Source organism: Hydra vulgaris, chromosome 12 (assembly GCF_038396675.1).
Source record: "Hydra vulgaris chromosome 12, alternate assembly HydraT2T_AEP".
Taxonomy (NCBI): Eukaryota; Metazoa; Cnidaria; class Hydrozoa; order Anthoathecata; family Hydridae; genus Hydra; species Hydra vulgaris.
The window spans coordinates 58,726,392-58,745,638 of record NC_088931.1 but is presented as its reverse complement, the minus strand read 5'-3'; the positions used below and the strand labels follow the sequence as shown (position 1 = coordinate 58,745,638).

General features: G+C 28.8%; 1 protein-coding gene across 1 annotated transcript in view; it reads right to left on the bottom strand.

The window, feature by feature from the left end:
• Positions 1–19,247, bottom strand: part of LOC100209749 (syntaxin-7) — a 51,287-nt gene that overhangs the window by 25,308 nt on the left and 6,732 nt on the right. The window contains exons 2-3 of the mRNA XM_065813882.1: positions 8,777–8,863; positions 8,619–8,688 (exon numbers count right to left, since the gene is read on the bottom strand). Of these exons, the coding sequence (XP_065669954.1) occupies positions 8,619–8,688; positions 8,777–8,863 (157 nt within the window). The remainder of the gene's footprint in view (positions 1–8,618; positions 8,689–8,776; positions 8,864–19,247) is intronic.

Sequence of the window (19,247 nt, the reverse complement as noted above, 5' to 3'; positions counted from 1 at the left end):
CGTGGTGACTTGATCCAACAGTTTAAGGTAGAAAACAGTTCGGAGATTATCAATTGGCATAATCCACCAATTCGCAGATCACCTTTCAACTTCCTAATGTGTGAATTACATATAATAATGCTCACCACAATTTTTTTACATTTAAGAATAGAATTAACAAGAATTTTTTTTCTACAGCTGCAAACAGTACATCTTTTACTGAGGATGAGCTGCACATTTATTAATTATTTCAGCTTTATCAGCTACAAATACTGACTTTTTAGATCTTTTTTCTCTTTTTCTCAATTTTCAAAATCAACTTACTTGCTAAGAAATAGCAAATGCTTTTTTTACTTTAAGTTTATGTTTCACAAACCATTAATTTTTGTATAATTTGTTTGTTTTTTAATTATTTATCATGTTATCTAAAAAGACTTATTTAAATATATTACTACTACTATTACTAATATATATACAAATATATATATATATATATATATATATATATATATATATATATATATATATATATATAAGGGGTATATATATAAATATATATATATATATTTAAGGGGTAAACAGATTCTATCTGTTGACCAGCCTCGCACCCCTTCTTCATCTATTAGGCTGGCGCAGATGTATTTTTAATACATTGTTTCCAGTTTAGGATGTTGAATGCTGGATCTTCTTGACTCAATGCATGGGTTTGCTTGTGTCACTGTTTTTATGACTAGGCAACTCATTCTATTATCTCCTTATGAGGGTACAGCTCTAAAACTCAGTTTTATGGTTCTGAGGCCGGCTGGTAGTCAGGTTTCCCGAACTCTGTGGTAGCTCTCAGAGAGGCTGATTCCATCAACAGCTGAAAAATATCAAAGTATTAACAGTGCCATGTTGCGCATGGATGGTGTCCCTGTTTGTACTTTTGGTGTGCATTGCGGAGGCCACATTTGGAGCCCTTTGTTACGGCTTAGGGTTTATTAGTAGTAATGAGGCAATTGCTTGGGCTATTAAACAGTGTTCTGAGTACTATCTATGCTTTGAGTCAAGTTCTTCAATCTAATTTAAAAATGAATAAAGTACCAAAAACTATAAAACACAAAAAACCATCATCATCACAAAGTTCTCTAAACCTATCATTCACTAATATTCGTGGTCTTCGAAGTAACTTTTCTTCTGTTGAGTCTTATCTCTTGCAAAGTTCACCAGACCTACTTGCTCTTTGTGAGACTAATTTGAGTTCGGCTGTCTCATCTTGTGATCTTAGTGTTGATGGTTATCTTCCTCTGATTCGTAAAGACTCCAATAGTCACATGCTTGGCCTGGGCATTTACATTCGTAAGAATTCACCTGTTTGTCGTGAAACTAGGTTTGAATCCACAGACTATTCTTTCATGTGCTTTCGTTTAGCACCACTTCACTCTATCGCCTTTCTCTTTGTTCTATATCGATCTCCTTCATCTCAAGACTGTACACTTTTTGATGTTATTTCTGATCATATTGACCAAGCCCTCTCTCTTTATCCATCAGCTAATATAGTTGTTGTCGGTGACTTTAATGCTCACCACTCTGAATGGCTTGGCTCTAGTGTCAGTGACTCTGCAGGCATTAAAGCCCACAACTTTTGCCTTTCTCAATCCCTAACTCAAATAGTCAACTTTCCAACTCGCTTTCCTGACAACCCTAATCATTTACCTTCTCTACTCGACTTATGTCTTGTTTCTGATCCTAGTCAGTGCTCAGTTTCTCCACATTCACCCTTAGGTGCTTCTGATCACAGTTTGATCTCTTTAAAACTAATATCTCATTCTTCTTCATCACCTGAATACCCCTACTATCGAACCTCTTACAACTACAGTAAAGCTGACTGGGATTCTTTCCGTGATTTTCTTCGTGATGGCCCTTGGGTAGAAATCTTTCAACTTCCTGTCGACAAATGTGCTTCTTATATAACTTCGTGGATTCAGGCTGGCATGGAATCTTTTATTCCCTCTCGACGATTCCAGGTCAAGCCTCACTCTCCTCCATGGTTTTCCTCACACTGTGCTGCTGCGATTGCCAATCGAAACCGTTACTTCCATATTTATCAGCAAAACAATTCTCCAGAAAACAGACGTCTGTTCATTACTGCTAGAAACAACTGTAAAAAGGTTTTGTCTAACGCCAAAACCCGCTATTCTCAGGTCATGAAATCTCGTATCTCATCTCAAAAATTAGGCTCTCGTGACTTCTGGAGAATCTTTAATAATATCAATAATAAGGGCAAATCTATAATTCCACCTCTCTTGTATGGTTCAGACTTTGTCACCTCACCTAAAGACAAAGCCGAACTGTTTGCTAAAAACTTTTCATCAATATCATCTCTTGATTCCACTAATTGCGTTCTACCTGATATTGCCAACAAACAGGTTGATTCATTGCTTGACATTCATATCACTTCAGCATCTGTATCTAAAGTGATTTCCTGTCTAGACTCTTCTACAGCTTGTGGCCCAGACAACATACCTGTTATTGTCTTGCAGAAGTGTTCTCCAGAGCTGTCATCTATACTCTCAAAACTATTCAACAAGTGCTTATCAGAGTCTTGTTTTCCAGCCTGCTGGAAAGCCGCATCTGTTATCCCTATCTTCAAAAATTCTGGGGAGCGATCTGATTCGTCTAACTACCGTCCCATAAGTCTTCTTCCTATCATAAGCAAGGTTTTTGAATCTTTAATTAACAAACACTTAATTTCTCATCTTGAATCTAATAACTTACTTTCTGACCATCAATATGGATTTCGATCTTCTCGTTCTACAGCTGATTTGCTAACAGTAATAACTGACAGGTTTTAGATCTTCCTATATTTATGAACGGTGATGTACTCGATGAGTCACCTACTCTTCATCTTCTAGGATTAACTCTTACTTCCAATCTTTCTTGGAAACCATATATCAAATCGGTTGCAAAATTAGCATCTGCTAAGGTTGCATCTCTTTATCGAGCTCGCCACTTTCTTACTCTGGATTCTATTCTCTACCTCTATAAATCTCAAATCCGGCCTTGTATGGAATACTGTTGCCATATCTGGGGCGGATCTTCTAATGATGCCCTTTCTCTTTTAGACAAGGTGCAAAAACGCATTGTAAACATAGTTGGACCTGCTCTTGCAGCCAACCTTCAACCATTATCACATCGTCGTAATGTTGCTTCTCTTTCTCTTTTCTACAAATACTATAATGGGCACTGCTCGAAAGAGCTAGCGTCTCTTGTGCCACCTACTAAAATTCATTCTCGTGTTACTCGTCATTCAATTAAGTGTCATCCTTTTTCTGTGACTGTTCCTAAGTGCTCCAAAAACGCTTATTCGTCTAGTTTTTTTCCTCGAACATCAGCTCTTTGGAATTCGCTTCCTTCATCTTGCTTTCCTGATTCATATAATTTGCAATCTTTTAAATCGTCCGTCAATCGTTATCTTGCTCTACAATCTTCATCTTTTCTCTTACAGTAACTTCCAACTTTAATTAGTGGCTGCTTGCAGCCTTGTTGGAAGCGAAGATGTTTAAAAAAAAAACAAAAAAAAAAAAATATATATATATATATATATATATATATAACCCTCAAAATTAGGAAAAATCAGGTCAGCAATATTTTTCCTAATTTCGAGGTCGGCAATATTTGACCTCAATCTTTTAGAGGTCGGCAAAAAAAATTTGATACAAAGGTCTTACCATAAAACATCAAAATGAGGTCGGCAATTTTTGACCGACCTCAAACACTTTTATGTCGGCATTGCTGAATGCTGACCCTAATTCTAGACCTTAAGGGTTGTATAAATGTGTGTGTGTATATATATATATATATATATATATATATATATATATATATATATATATATATATATATATATATATATATATATATATATATATATATATATATATATATATATATATATATATATATATATATATATATATATATATATATATATATATATATATATATAGGGTGTGGAAAAAGTTTCCGTACAAAAGTATAATTTAAAAAAATTATCTGTATGGTGTTTTCTTTCAATAACGGGTGATGCGGAAGTTATCGGACAAAATAAAAACGTTATAAATAAAAAAAAAAACTTCTATTATATTTTTTTTAAATAAAGCATTTATCTTTTAATAAAAATATATTATTTTTTATATGAAAAACACCACCATCTGCAATTGATCTCAATTTTGCTCTGACACCTTTCATATGCGATTGTAAAAAGTTTAAATCAATTTCTTGTAGTTTTAGTTTAATACGATCAATCAAAACTTGCTCTGTTGAAGCTTGCTAATCTCCCTCGTAAACTTTCTGTGCCAAATGTCCCCAAAAATTTTCAATTGGTCGTGCTTGAGGCACATTTGGGGGATTGGATTCTTTATCAACGTAATAGACATATTGGTCCATCCAATTTAGAGATTCTTTAGAATAATGAGAACTTGCTAAATCTGGCCAAAATAAATAGTTAAAGTCTCCATGATACTTGTGAAACAATGGCTCGGACATACCACGGTCAGATATTGCTATCCACATTAATAATTTTTTTGGAAATTTCTCTTTTCCTATAAAACGAACACTTTCTGGGCATGTCTTCTTGTTGTTTGTGTAGTATCCAGAATTTTCAGGCATGTTGTCCCCTGCAAAATAAGTATTTTTCGTCATCGATGACTAGAAGCGACTTTGTGTTATAGAGTTGGTTAACTAGTTTCCTGCTTCTTTTCTTTGCCTTTATTTGTTGTTCTATAGTGTATTTTGGAGTCTTTTCACGTTTTCTATATTTAATATTCATTTTTTTTAATTGACGACCAATTGTCGATTGATTTACACTGAATTTAATACCTATTTTTCTCTGACTGACCCCTTTTCGATTGTTGACAAGTCTCGTTAATTCGGCGTTCTTTTCTCTAGTCCAGGATGTCGGACGACCAGGGTGCTTTCTATCAGAAAACGATTGAACAGTTTCAAGTCTTTTTAGGTTATCATATGTTGTACTTCGAGCAAATCCTTCCTTTTGAGAATGATTTACGATTTTTTTTTTAATATTAGGTTTATTTACAAAAAACATTTTTAGTCGCTTTCGAAAAGATTCTCGTTCAGCTGCATTTAACCTCATTTTAAATAATTGTGTTTCAAATAATAAAGTTTATATTTTATAGTCGTTATATGTTGTGTTTTTAGTATTCTTTTGTATTCCTTTGTATTCTTTTAGTATTTTTTAGTATTATTTTTGTTTTAAATTAAAGTGTAATTTGTTTCTGTCTTGTACAGGAACTTTTGCTGTTTTTGCTGTTTGTATTTTTGTATGGGAACTCTTTCCACACCCTTTCAGGCCTTGTTAAGAAGCGTTACGCAGCTCGCATTTTGCTTGCGAAAAGGCGATTTGCCTACGCATTCAGCAGTTTTGCGCTACGCAAAAACTTATATCTTTTAGAATATTTAAATTATCTTTTGATTGTCGTTAATGTGACGTAACGTAACATTTATTCAGAAGAAATAAAGTCGTAAGTAAAAGCATTTAACCGCAATTGTAAACTAATATATTTTTTGGTAAAGAAACAGTTTGTTTCATAATATTTTTTTTTTGTTAAAAATTAGTTAAAAAAAATAAAGTGTTTTAAGTTTTATCTTGAGGAATTAAATATATAAATTCCTTTTCAATATAAAAATTATTTTTAGTCATAATAGTTTAAAAAATGCACGATTTATTTTGATGTAAATATTTTATTAATAAGATATTTTGTTTATTGTTAATTCAATAACATAAAGTTTTAAAGACGTTCGTTTAATTTATGAAAATAAATTATGATCACGAATATGTTATCGGTAACTGATAAATAACAAAAAAAAAACTCTTCATCGTTTAAAAACATTATTAAAAAGAGTTCACAAATTAAATAAGAAAAAATTTATTAACAGTTAATAAAATAACCAAAAACCAACTGTAAAAATCATAAGAAAATAAACAAACATTATATTACGTTTCATGAAAAAAATATTTTTTTTTTCAAAATAAAATTTAGTTCATATTTGAAAAAAATAATAAAAATGATTTTTAAATAAGAACTTAGATTTTATTTGTAACTTTTGTTATAGTGAGAAAAAAACAAACTGTATGATTTTTAACGCGTTAATAAAATAACTTTAATTACAATGCGGTACTTGAAAAGACGCTAGTGACGCAATATAACTTCTAACGATGCAAAATATATTTGCTGAGTTGAGTTACTTAAAAATGTGTTACACGTTTTCGCTACGCAGCAAAATCTCGTAACAAGGCCTGCCCTGTATATATATATATATATATATATATATATATATATATATATATATATATATATATATATATATATATATATATATATATATATATATATATATATATATATATATATATATATATATATATATACACACACACACATATATACATACATATGAAAAAATGCTTAACGCAATAGCCTAATGTGAATTTGATGTTATAAAATTCTCTTTATTTTTTTATTTTTTAAAGACATTAACTTTTTTAAATTGCTGCAATAATATTAATTTTTTTATTATTACTATAAGGGAATGTTTATTTTCTTTTTTTTATTATTATTAAATAATAAAATTTAATTTTACATTTAAAAAAATATTTGGTATTAACAAACTTCTTTCTTTTCTCAACATTTGCATAAATGAATTAAAATATGCTAAATTTTTGAATTTTTAAATGATTATTTCTTAAATTTCTAATTGCGGCCTTTCAACTACAAATAACTTTTTATTTAAAAAAAATTAGCTAGTAACAAATAGAAAAATAACATTTATTTAATTAATTAATTTATTTTATTTATTAAAAGTTTATTATTTTATTAATGATTTTGTTCTGAAAAGATAATTTTTCCCAACATCATTTATTAAAATTATATCACTGTATATATTGTTTATTAAAAAATAATTGCTGCGATTTAACTTGCGTTATAAAAAAAAAAGTGCTAATTTTTTTTAAAAACAAATACAATTTAAATATTGAACAGTATTTAGTAATATTTTTAGATAAACTTGACAGTTAAGTTAAACCCAAGCATTTACTTTAATTTTATTAAACTTAGATAAATTTTTAAAATCTAAATTAAATTATTTATTTTTTTATCAGAATAAAATTATATATTTTTATTAAATTAGTTTTAAATTAAATCATATATTTTTTATCAGAACTAAATTATACTATTATGATCTTTGCTTTAAGCTTAAAGTATAAGCGTTTTTCAAGCAAAAAAATAAAAACGAAATAAAAATAATTTTTTAATTTTATTTGAGTTTTTTTCATTAGTAAATAGCGCTTAAATCTAACATAATTGTCATTCAAACTTTTGTAACAAATATTTTTACAAAAGCCTCATCAAAAGTTAATGTAGTTTTTTTAAAAATTAATTACCTCTTTTATCTTACCGCTTATAGAATAATTTAAAAGTTAAAAAAATGATAGTAAACCGCTTAACCAAAATTGCTTACTGCTTGTGTAAAATCGCTTAAGACATACATAAATCACTCTATGCAAAACACTTTAAAACAAGGCCTTTATATATAATAATTTTATTTTTCTTAATATTATTTATGATTATTACTTTATTATCACTAAATAAGAAGGTAAAAAATCGTCAAAAAAATAAACAACAAATGTTAAAAAACAACAAATCTAAATAAACAACAAATGTAAAATTGCATTTCTAGATTAGATATTTTCAAATGAAATAGATTTTGTTTAGCCAAAATTTCAGTTTTAGTTTTGATAAAATGTTTGCCAAAATGTTGGATTCGGTTACGGTATTAAACTAGTATACCCTAAAAATTTGTTTATTTTGGTTCTGGTGTATTTCCTGTTCTGGTGTATTTCCTGTTTTGGTCGATCACTAGTTTTTGAAGAAGCAACAAAAACACTTTAGATAATAATAATCTTGACTCCAGCTCCTGCATACAAGTTCTGTCAACAGCTATTAAGTTTTGGACTTAAAATACTTTACAGCACTGTTGTAAAGTATTTAAAATACTTTACAGCAGTATTTAAAAGAATTTAAAAAACATTGTATACTATCAACTAACACTGGTTTTGTAAACAACCTGTGTTTCAGAAAATTGTTAATTGTTATTTTGTTTATGAGCTCAAAAAATTGCTACAAAAAAAGGAATGCAAAATATTTTTCACACAAAAAAAGAATTATATTGCTACTTTGCTAAATTTGTAAAAACTTTTAAATCTGAAACTGCTTTGGAAATACCAAACGCATTGTTGACCACTAAATGGTGAACTTTTGAATACATATTTTCAAACTGTTCATTAAATTTAACTTGATGATATAAGAAAAAACACAATCATTGTCTTAAATTACAAAAGATAGATAATTTTTAGGCTTCCCCAAGGCTTTACAACAACTTGAATTTTGGAAAAAACCAAAAAACCAACATAAAAATGGTGAACATTTTAACATTATTACTATACTATTAATTTTTACATTTATTACACAAAATTTTCTCTTTATTTATTTAACACAATCATCCTTCTTTATATTTAGTTCAAACTCTTTTTTTAAAAATATTTTTAAAACTTTCCAAATAAAGTTTTAAAATAAACTTACAATAGTTCAAATAACTCTGGAACATCTTGAGATGTCCCAATCTGATTGACCATTCTTTGGATAGATGCAACTATAATAATATTAATATAATAATATATTAATGAAATATAAATAAATTTACTGTGGCTGCAGCACTATTAAAAATGTAATTAAATTACCTTTCTTAGTGAGCATCGATATATTGTTGCTGATAGATGTTGATATTCTTTGGTAGTTGTTGTCATCTTTTGGAACATTTGAATAGCCTAAATAAATTTATTTATTTTATCATAAGGGTCAAGATCAAGTATAACGGCAATGCAAAAATACAAAAACTTGATTTAAAAGTCAATATCAATACCATTTTCAATAAAACTTATAGTATATTCCTTTCAACAGCTTTTTTCACCTCTACTTTTTATAATAAAGTGTTTCTTTTGACATTATAATTTTAACAAATTCATTTAGAATTCTTTAATTGCTGTTAATTTAATGCTGTTAATTCTTATTATCATTATCAGATTTTTATTTATTTATTTTTTAGTCTAGACAATGGTAACTTTAAAGCTTTTATTTTTGAACAAAAGATCTTTGCAAGAAACTTTATTCCACGAATCAAAAACATTTGGCATTTTTGATTATTTAATTTTTATATTATTATTTTATTTATATTTTGATTTTAAATTTGGCATTAATTTACTCCTTTTAATTTTATGTTTTTTATTTATTTTTATTTTTTTTTAAAGTTGACTTGGAATACTTGCTAATCAAATATGTTCAACAAAAATTGATTTTGGAAGGCCAAACTATAAATTTTTCTGAAGCAGCAAACCAGTGATCATTGACCAGACATTATTTTGTACCCTGTAAATATACAATTTTATCATCAAACAGTACAAAGATTGTATTTTTGTTATAAGCTAACATGATATATAGTTATTTTAAAGTTTCATGAAACTTATTAGGTTGTTTATGAAGCAAAAATAGACCTTAAGAAATGTTAGGTCGTGTGAATTTTACATACAAAATGGTTCACCTATGCATTAAGCCATTTATGATTAACAAAAACTTTTTTCAATTAGATTATTTAAACAGTGATCAGAAATAAGTTAAAATTAGACTAAAATTAATATTTTTGAAAATATTCATTCAAAATTGCTAAAAATTCACTCTATCATGTAAAAAAGGTAGACAAGGAAAAAAGATTAAAATTCTTTAAAATAGAGTCAAATATGATCAGGAGGAGGAGGGAGGGGTTGTTGGGAGGAGAGAATGATTTTTTGTACAAAAAATGTCAACAAAAAGTAAATTTTGAAGTAATTCATTTCTATCAATCAAAATTTTGGCCTTAATAACTAAAAAAAGTTGGTGTTTAGTAAACTTTATATTCATTTTATACAAAAGTAAAAGAAAAATGATATTAACTTTTGCATATATATATATATATATATATATATATATATATATATATATATTATATATATATACATATATATATATATACATATATATATATATGTATATATATATATATGGGCAATTCCACGGCAGAAAATAAAAAAGTAGTCAAATTTTATTCTATTTTTTGTCAACTTTTAGCAAATGATTTTTGGAAAATGATTTCGGAAGTCATTTTAATGCTTCCGAAAGTTTTTCTCATTGTTGCATGATAAAAAAAGTATTATTGTAAAATGTTATTTTAACCATGAATTTCTTTGCATAATCAGAATTAAATTAGCATAAAAACAGAGTTAACATGTTCAAATTGTTATTGGTCAGATTTTTTATTTTATAAAATATATATATTTCTAGAAAATAATGAAAGAACTTTTGCAATTTTCATGTAATGTAAGTTAACAAAAATATGATGAAGTTTTGTTTTTTCCAAAACTTAGTTTAAAAACTTGAGCTTTTTAATAATATATGTGAATGAATATTAAATGTTACATTTAAAGTTTTGAATAATAATGCTTAGTTAAAGCACATTTTTACTTTAAATTTGTGTAACGTAAGTTAAAACCACGCTTTTTCATTAACAAAATGAATTACATCATTAAGTAATTCTTATTTCATTGCCTTGGTCTAACTGAAACATTTCGTATTAGGAGAATTTAGAAAAAAAATGTTTTATTTTTTTTAATGTTAATTGAAATTATTTATATTGTTGTTTTTTTATTTGTTTACGTATTCTTATTTTGGTTGAGATACAAATATACATATATATATATAAATATAAGAATTATGGGTTATTCCATATCAAATCACCTAGTTTTTTGAAAGTTCCCCAGGGTACCATCTCAGATTTGCTTTAAACTTTGACCACACACAGATCTTATGAAAAAAATACAATCCAGAAAATTTCAGCTTGATTGACCGATTTGTTCAAAAGTTATGATTGAATTAAAAATGACCAAAATCTGAAAAATTTGTGTATCGGGAGCTTACAGCAGCTTTTATTGATTTTTGACAAACCATAACTTTTTAAATAAAGATGGCGATTGTCTGAAATTTTGTAGGGTAATAGTTTTTCACCCAAAGAATCCATTACTGCAGTTGTTTTTGACTGATTTTTTACAGTTTTTGAGTTATTGTACCTTAAAGTTGCTAAATATTGCAACATTATAAATATTTTTTCGAACTTTAACATGTTACAGTTTAATACTTACTTACAGAAAGTGAATTTTTTTTGTTACCTTTGTGTACTTAAGGTCACCACTTGTTAGAATAATCAAAATTATGCATTAAAAACTAATTTAGCACATGCAGCAGCGTATTGAAAAATAACTTTTTTTTTAAATTATGATAAATTACATCAACTTTGCTGGCATAGAAAGTAGCGTAAACAGTTGAAATAAATTATGAAACTTTTTAATGTTGAGGTTCTATATATAGACAATCACCAGAAAAAATTTAAAGACCTATACTCTATCTTGCGACATGATTGTAGCCTTTTGAGAGTGATGATATTTTTAAAAGGAGAACAAAAAAATACTGCTTACCAGATACAAAATTTATCCTTCAAATTTTATACAAACTATACTGTAACAAAATTGCATTCAAAGAGTAAGATAATCAGTTAAAAGAAAAAGTATTTATACATGAAACTAATTAGCTTATCTCTGATTTAAATAACTCATAATACTGTCATAGTCATTACTAGCAAGAATATAGTCACAAGCACTTTTACTTTTAATCAATGGAACACTTATTTGACACATTATCTTGTCAAATGGAACCCAACACTGACTTGATCGTGCATTGTTTGTCCATTTTATATTAAATTTGTTTCTTTGCATAAACTTCATATTAACGTTTTGATTTTCATTACAAATATTAACCACAAGCCCTATGTACCATTCTTCATCGTTAAAGCATGCAATATATTTACCAGGTTGAAAATTTGAAGGATTTTTTTTTAATCAAACTAACATCATTTAACGCATGAGTATCATAGACAGTATCACTAGAGATTCTTCGTAAAAACAATTTCTCTCCACCTGGTACAAAACAATGATAGCTTGTTCCCTGAACTGTGCGCATCCCTTCATATCGTTTCTAAAGGTTAAAAAGTTGTTTCATGGTTATTGATATCATCACTTGAAAGATAAAATATGTTAACAGGTTTAGCAAGTATTTCTTTCTCAGGTTTAGCAAGTATTTCTTTTTCATTTTTCAACTTTGGAGCTTTTATAACAAGATGTTCTGGGACTGAAAGAGTTTTGCAAGTTTTTTCAATTTGCGAACTATCAGGAGTTAGTGTTAGTAGTTGAACTTTTTCTTCCTTCAAACTTATTTTCATTTTATTTTTTATTGCATCTATCAGTTTGTCTAAATCATTACAGTTAATACATTTTTGCTTTTTCTCAGAGTTTCTTTTGGGTCCAATGCTGATGCTACTAGTTTTGTCATACTTGTTTCCAGTTTTTTAACTTTTTGCTTTCCATATTCTAACCTGTCACGTTTAATTACATTTTTTAGAGGAGATATTTCCAGTAAAGAAGCACTCATTTAAAACTGTCTTATTTAGGTCTGAAGAACTAAACTCTTCATCATCAACATCTTTGTCTTCATTTTCTTGACTAAATTTTCCTGTAATTTGTTCAAGTTTGAATTCATTCAAACAGTTAGTGCAAAGTTTTTGACCAGGTTTGATCTTAAGTTGGCTGTTAAAATATCGACTTTACACAATCCCTTAATAATTTTTTTCTTGTGGACTTTAAACGGATCACAGCAGTATTTTTGAAGTGCTTCGTATCTAGAAATATAGGCTTTTTCATGGTGAAAACATATCTCCTCATTTAGTTCAAAAGTTTGTGCAATTCTTTGAATTAAAACTTCAACATCTGCGTTCTCAATATCTTTTAGTTTTATTCTTCCAATCATTCTACAATAATACGTTTTGTCGCAATCTTCATTTAAAACTTTCCCCACACAACATTTCTCTGTCATTTTTTACTATTTTTTTATTTTTATTACTAATTAAAAGTTTAAAAAAGACATAAACATATTAAATCTCAAAGAAACTAACAAATATCAGACACTGATTATGACACTGATTATGTCATTATTATTAGTACAAATTAAGACATTATGTCATTAAAAAAAAACTGAATATATTCATTCACAGATAAATAAAAAATATACTACTGTCATCTCTATGACTAATTATTAGACTATGAAATAAGGCTAGCTTATAGTCTAATAACATTCTCCTTTTGAAAATATCATCACTCTCAAAAAGCTACAATCATGTCATAAGATAGAGTATAGGTCTTTAAATTTTTTTTGGTGATTGTCTATATATAGAACTTCAACATTAAAAAGTTTCATAATTTATTTCAACTGTTTACGCTATTTTCTATGCCAGCAAAGTCAATTTAATTTATCATATCATTTTTAAAAAAAGTGATTTTTCAATACGCTGCTGCATGTGCTAAATTAATTTTTAATGCATAATTTTGATTATTCTAACAAGTGGTGACCCTAAGTACACAAAGGTAACAAAAAAATCCACTTTCTGTAAGTAAGTATTAAACTGTAACATGTTAAAGTTCGAAAAAATATTTATAATGTTGCAATATTTAGCAACTTTAAGGTACAATAACTCAAAAACTGTAAAAAATCAGTCAAAAACAACTACAATAATGGATTCTTTGGGTGAAAAACTATTACCCTACAAAATTTCAGATGATCACCATCTTTATTTAAAAAGTTATGGTTTGTCAAAAATCGAAAAAAGCTGCTGTAAGCTCACGATACACAAATTTTTCGGATTTCGGTCATTTTTAAATCAATCATAACTTTTGAACAAACTGGTCAATCAAGCAGAAATTTTCTGGATTGGATTTTTTTCATAAGATCTGTGTGTGGTCAAAGCTTAAAGCAAATCTGAGGTGGTACCCTGGGAGCCTTTAGGTGATTTGATATGGAATAACCCTTATATAACTACTTTTATTTAGATATTAAAAAAAAAAAAAAATTTATTTGCTATTCTCCTAATATGAAAAAAATCAATTTTAAATTTTTTTTAAATTTTGAATTATTAAAATAAATTGTTTGTAAATGCAATTAAGTGGAGTCATCCATAAAGCACGTCACCCTAACTTTGTAAATTCTTAATCCAGAGGTGTAGCCAGGTTTTGACAACTGGGGGAGCGAATATTTTTTGAAAAGACGCTTGAGGGCTAGCAGGTCCCCCAGAAGCGGGGGTATGGGGAATGCCTCAAAAATTTTCCCCCTGAATGTTGGCAACATCCACACCTAACAAACCACATTTAATTACACTACAATAATTTAATATTATAATAATTTTATTATATTATTCTTAACAATATAACAATATTAGGGTGTGTGAAACTTAATTAGGTTTCATTTGTCTAGGTTTTATCCGGGCAAAACCATTTAACACAATTTCAAGATCAAGATCATTCAAGTCTCTATCAACAGTAATGCTTAGGGGACAATCTTTCCTCGCTCATAGTGGACGTAAATATGACTTAAGGAGCTTTAATCTGCTGAAGGATCTCTTTGCTGATGCACTCAAAATAGGTAACACCATATATATTTTATACAATGTTGTGATACTTGAGTAAACGTCACAGAGATCATTAGTTGGTAGAAATCAATTCTTTATTGTGCTGACCACAGAGTCTAGTGAGACCAGGTAAGTATCAACCACAAAATTCTTTCTAGGATCTTCCTTTTTCTCATCAATTGCAAGCTTGTCATAATATCTTTTCTTTTTTCCGACTCTTTTCTGCTTATAAGCTGTTGCTATGTTGTATCTTAAAGCAAGGCTTCTTCTTCCAGGTCATTCAAACTAGCATCATAGTTTTTTTCTAATATTGTTAAGTTGAGATTCAAAGATTTTGATGTAGCTGGCAACAACAACTATGTTTATAGTACTCTTCTGTAAGTATTGAGACAAATGAAAAGCCAGTGCTAACAGCTTACTCCAAAAGACTAGACAAACAAATTCAAAATTTTGAACAACAAATTCAAACTTCTGAAGAGATACTAGAATTCCCTTAGCTACTGTCAGATGTTTGGCTGTACAACTTTTGATTTGCCCTGCACCAATTTCCTTGAAAGCTACTACCAATGCTGGAAGATTCTGTAAAATAGAATCAACAGCTACTTTTCTAGATGCCTATCTTGTGTCACTGAGACGTTTCAGACTTAAGGCAAAGTTTTCTACACTCTGATGTTGCACTTCTTGGAGCAAAGTTAACCTCGGCAAACTGCTAGTAAAAAATGTGTATACGGTTTCTAAAGTACCAAAAAATAATTTTGATTGTACATTAGAATTTGCAGCATCGACCAGCACCAGATTTAAATTGTGGGCACAGCAATGTGCAAACAAAGCATATGGTGCAATACCTTTAACTCTTTTTTGCCAAGTCAGAAATTTCACCAGACATGGTACTTGCATCATCATATGACAGGGCATAGCACAGTTCTGCTGGCATACCCAGTTGATCTAAAGAAGACTTTAGAAGATTAAAAAAGGCTTCAGCATTTGCAGTGGGTAGCTCTAAGGACTAAACAACCATTTCAGTTAAATCTCCACCAGTTGTAACATATCGCAAAAATATAGAAATTTAATCAACTCAACTTATATCTACAGTGGAATCTATAATAACTCCAAAATACATTGCATTCTTTAGTTCTGAACATATTTTTGAATTAATTTCAGATATCAAAGACTGTATAAGGTCATTCTGAATGTCAGAACTGAGATAGGAGGGATTGTGGTCACTTTGATTGACATGCTTTTCTAATACATAGTCATATTTAGCAAGAAGCTTTATGAGTTCAAGAAAATTACCTTCATTACAGGAACCCCTATCATCAAATTCTGTGTCCATGAAAAGTCACTTATTGTTTGTCGCTCCAAGAAAAGTCTGCTCCATTGTTGCTGAAAAGCCAGCAGGCAAAACAAAACATAGCGTTAACTTGTGGGGAATAAATCACCCAGTAACTCTTATGTTCCTCCTCTTGTGAACCTTTTAACAGTTTCTTTTTATACCATGCTGTGCTAAAAGGCCTTCTCTTGTCATGTTTTGTAAAATCATTAAAGGTATCACAGAGTCCTAGCTGGCACGACCCATATTGTAGTAAGCCTCGAATAACTGCAGGTGTAATGCTTTCATTACAAAATAAGTGAGGGTCTTCTGGGTAGCTTACTTGGAAACTAATGATGGGCTTCACTAAAGTAGTATGATCTGTGACTGAGTCACTATTATCAGCTTTACGTTGTGGTGATACACTCGCACAATCTGTGAATGAGTCACTATTATCAGCATTACGTTGTATTGGTATATCAGCAGGATTTGTTACAATTGTGAGTCCTGTGACCGAGTCACTATCATCACGTTGTGGTGGTATATCAGCACGATCTGTGACTAAGCCACTATCATCAGCATCACGTACGACAAAATCTTTTAGTGTTTCTATAGGTTTTAAATATATTTGAACACTGCCATAGTTTTTTCGAAATTTTTTTAAACATTTGGCGCCTTTAGTTTTTAATTTTGTTTACAGACTATTTCTTTTTTTTTTTAATTTGACATGTTTAAGATTAATTATCGATAATCAATAATCAAAGGTTAATTTACTATAATTAAATTTGGTAAAATTTATTGTAGAGATTTTGAAAAATAAGCGTAATTATTTTTTAAGCATTGCGCTATATTATTAATTATCTTAACTAACGCTTAATTATCTTAACTAACGACTATCTTAACAATAGATTTTGAAAACTACAATATGTTTTCAAATTGGCAAATGTTTAACAAAATATATGTTTGTTGTTAAAAAAAAAAAATGTTGATTACACAAAAAATTGATAAAAAAAAATACTTTTATGATTTGACAACTATAAGCATCAACTAAAACGGGAAACATAGTATTGTAATTTGTACGACATAAAACAAGCAGGGAAAATGAAAACTAAGAACCTTTTTGTGGCTTAGATATCGAAGAGAATGAAATGGAAAACTTAAAAGATAATCTCAAATTATTATGACAAAAACTCTGTAAATTTTGACATAGTGGCTGAAGGGTTAGTAGAAGAAAGTTAATATATCTGATGTTTGAAAATCATGTTTTAATAACAATGGTTAGTACGGATAACTGATAATACCTAGCTGACCCAAGAACGCCACTTATATTGGGTGATAGTGTACACATCAAGGTACCCTGTAATGCAAATTTTGAAATCTTTGAATTTTTATTTGCGGAAAATAATTTAATTTAAATGTTCAAATTAAGTGAAACTTTAACTTTATAGTGCAACAATAAAAATACCTGTAGAATGAAAACCACTAATATAATTGGATAAATATTTGGTGCAAATGTAGCATATAACCAAACCAAACTCTGGATAAAATTTCAGTCTGATTGGTTCACTGGTTAAGGATTTATGGCAATTTTAGTTTATATTTTGTTAGTTTTTTTTTTCTATTTAGACCTCAAAACGTTACCGATTACTGTGATATTCATCACTATTTTCAAAATAAAGGTTACATAAGTGTTCAATTATGCAATACCAACAATTTTTATTATAATTTTTTTATTGCTACATGTACTATTTTCACTCTATAGACGAAAATATTGATTTGCTATTTAAAGCGTGGTTTGGATTGTCTAATGCATAGCATAAATATCTCAACATTTCTTAAAGTACTGCCAAAATGCATAATAAAATATAAAAATGCTAAAAAAAAATGCAAAATCTGGCAAAAGGACTACCAGTTGGTAAACAAAACAAAAAAACGTTGCTGTTAAAAGAATTTTAATTGGTCCTTGAAACCTTCTTAAATACATTGATTTTCAAAATGAAGTGAAAAATCAACTTTATGAGCCCTATTTTTTACATTATTTTACCATCAAATAGCATCTGAATAAATTGTAAGACACGGTCTTTGATTTTCTCCACAAGAAATTCAAAATAGAATAATATACTAATTTAGTCAAATACTCTTCAAAATTTTTTAATGCAATATTAAAATTTATAACTACTAACAGCAGTTAAGGATTAAAATGGTCAAAATGTTCATTATAAACAGTATACTATGATTTTCTGTTGTCTAATCAAATAAATTGAACTATGGTAGCAGGTCTTTAAAGATGCTTACTGTTTTGATCAGTTATGTAGCATAACAATCTTTCATTTTACTCTGGATAATTATTGTTTCATTTATACCTTGATGCTTATACCTTTAACATTTATAAAAGTTTCCATGAGCAGTTTCAAGAGTTTGTTCACTATAGGGCTCCAAGGGATATCCTTTGCGGCTGAAGATACTTTTGATGTGTTTGAAGGCAGTGCGAATTTCGGGTGTTATGCTTGCACCAGTTATTATTAAGTAACATATGGGCTCAGTTAAATGTGGAATGCAGAAACTTAAGAAAACTTGATAAAACTAGAGAAAACCTTTACCGCTATCAAATCTGAGCTTAACAAAACATCCACCAGATATTTTGCAAGATTAAATAACATGATTCACAAGACTTGATAAATCATCGCAGCAAGCAACAACTTGAAATATACTAGAATCTCATATACCGTCAGTAATTTTCAATCAGGTGAAGAAATTACTCAAGTGTTGAGCTGCATTAAGAAATTCTTATAAAAATATGGCTCTACCATCTTGATGCTTGATGTTTGGTTTACAGTTCTAACCAATTTCTTTTATCCATTGTTTAATAGTCCTGTATTTAATTTTACATTTACAAGAGCTAGAGTGGTCAATTTTGGAGCACTTGATAGTGGCTGGGCACTACTTTGACCTGAAACCAAAACATACATATTTAATCTTTATATTAAACTTTGTTCAGAAAGTTTGTTTAAAACTTTCAAATTATTTGTTTTTAAAGTGATTAAAATCTTGTTAAAAATATACTTCCCGAAACGGAAAGGAAATCTTTTTTTTAAGATTTCTTTTGAATATATGTGTAAATATTATTTAAGAATAATTATTTACCTGGGGTAATTGTAAGTGGAGGCCTGCCAGATGCTTTAGCAAGTCGAATAGTTCCTTCAGCAAGTTGAATAGCCTTTAGCAAGTCGAATAGTTCCTTCAGGGGATAATTTTTTATTGGAAATAACTTGAGGTGCAATTTGTTTGGCTGTTCTAGCATATTTTA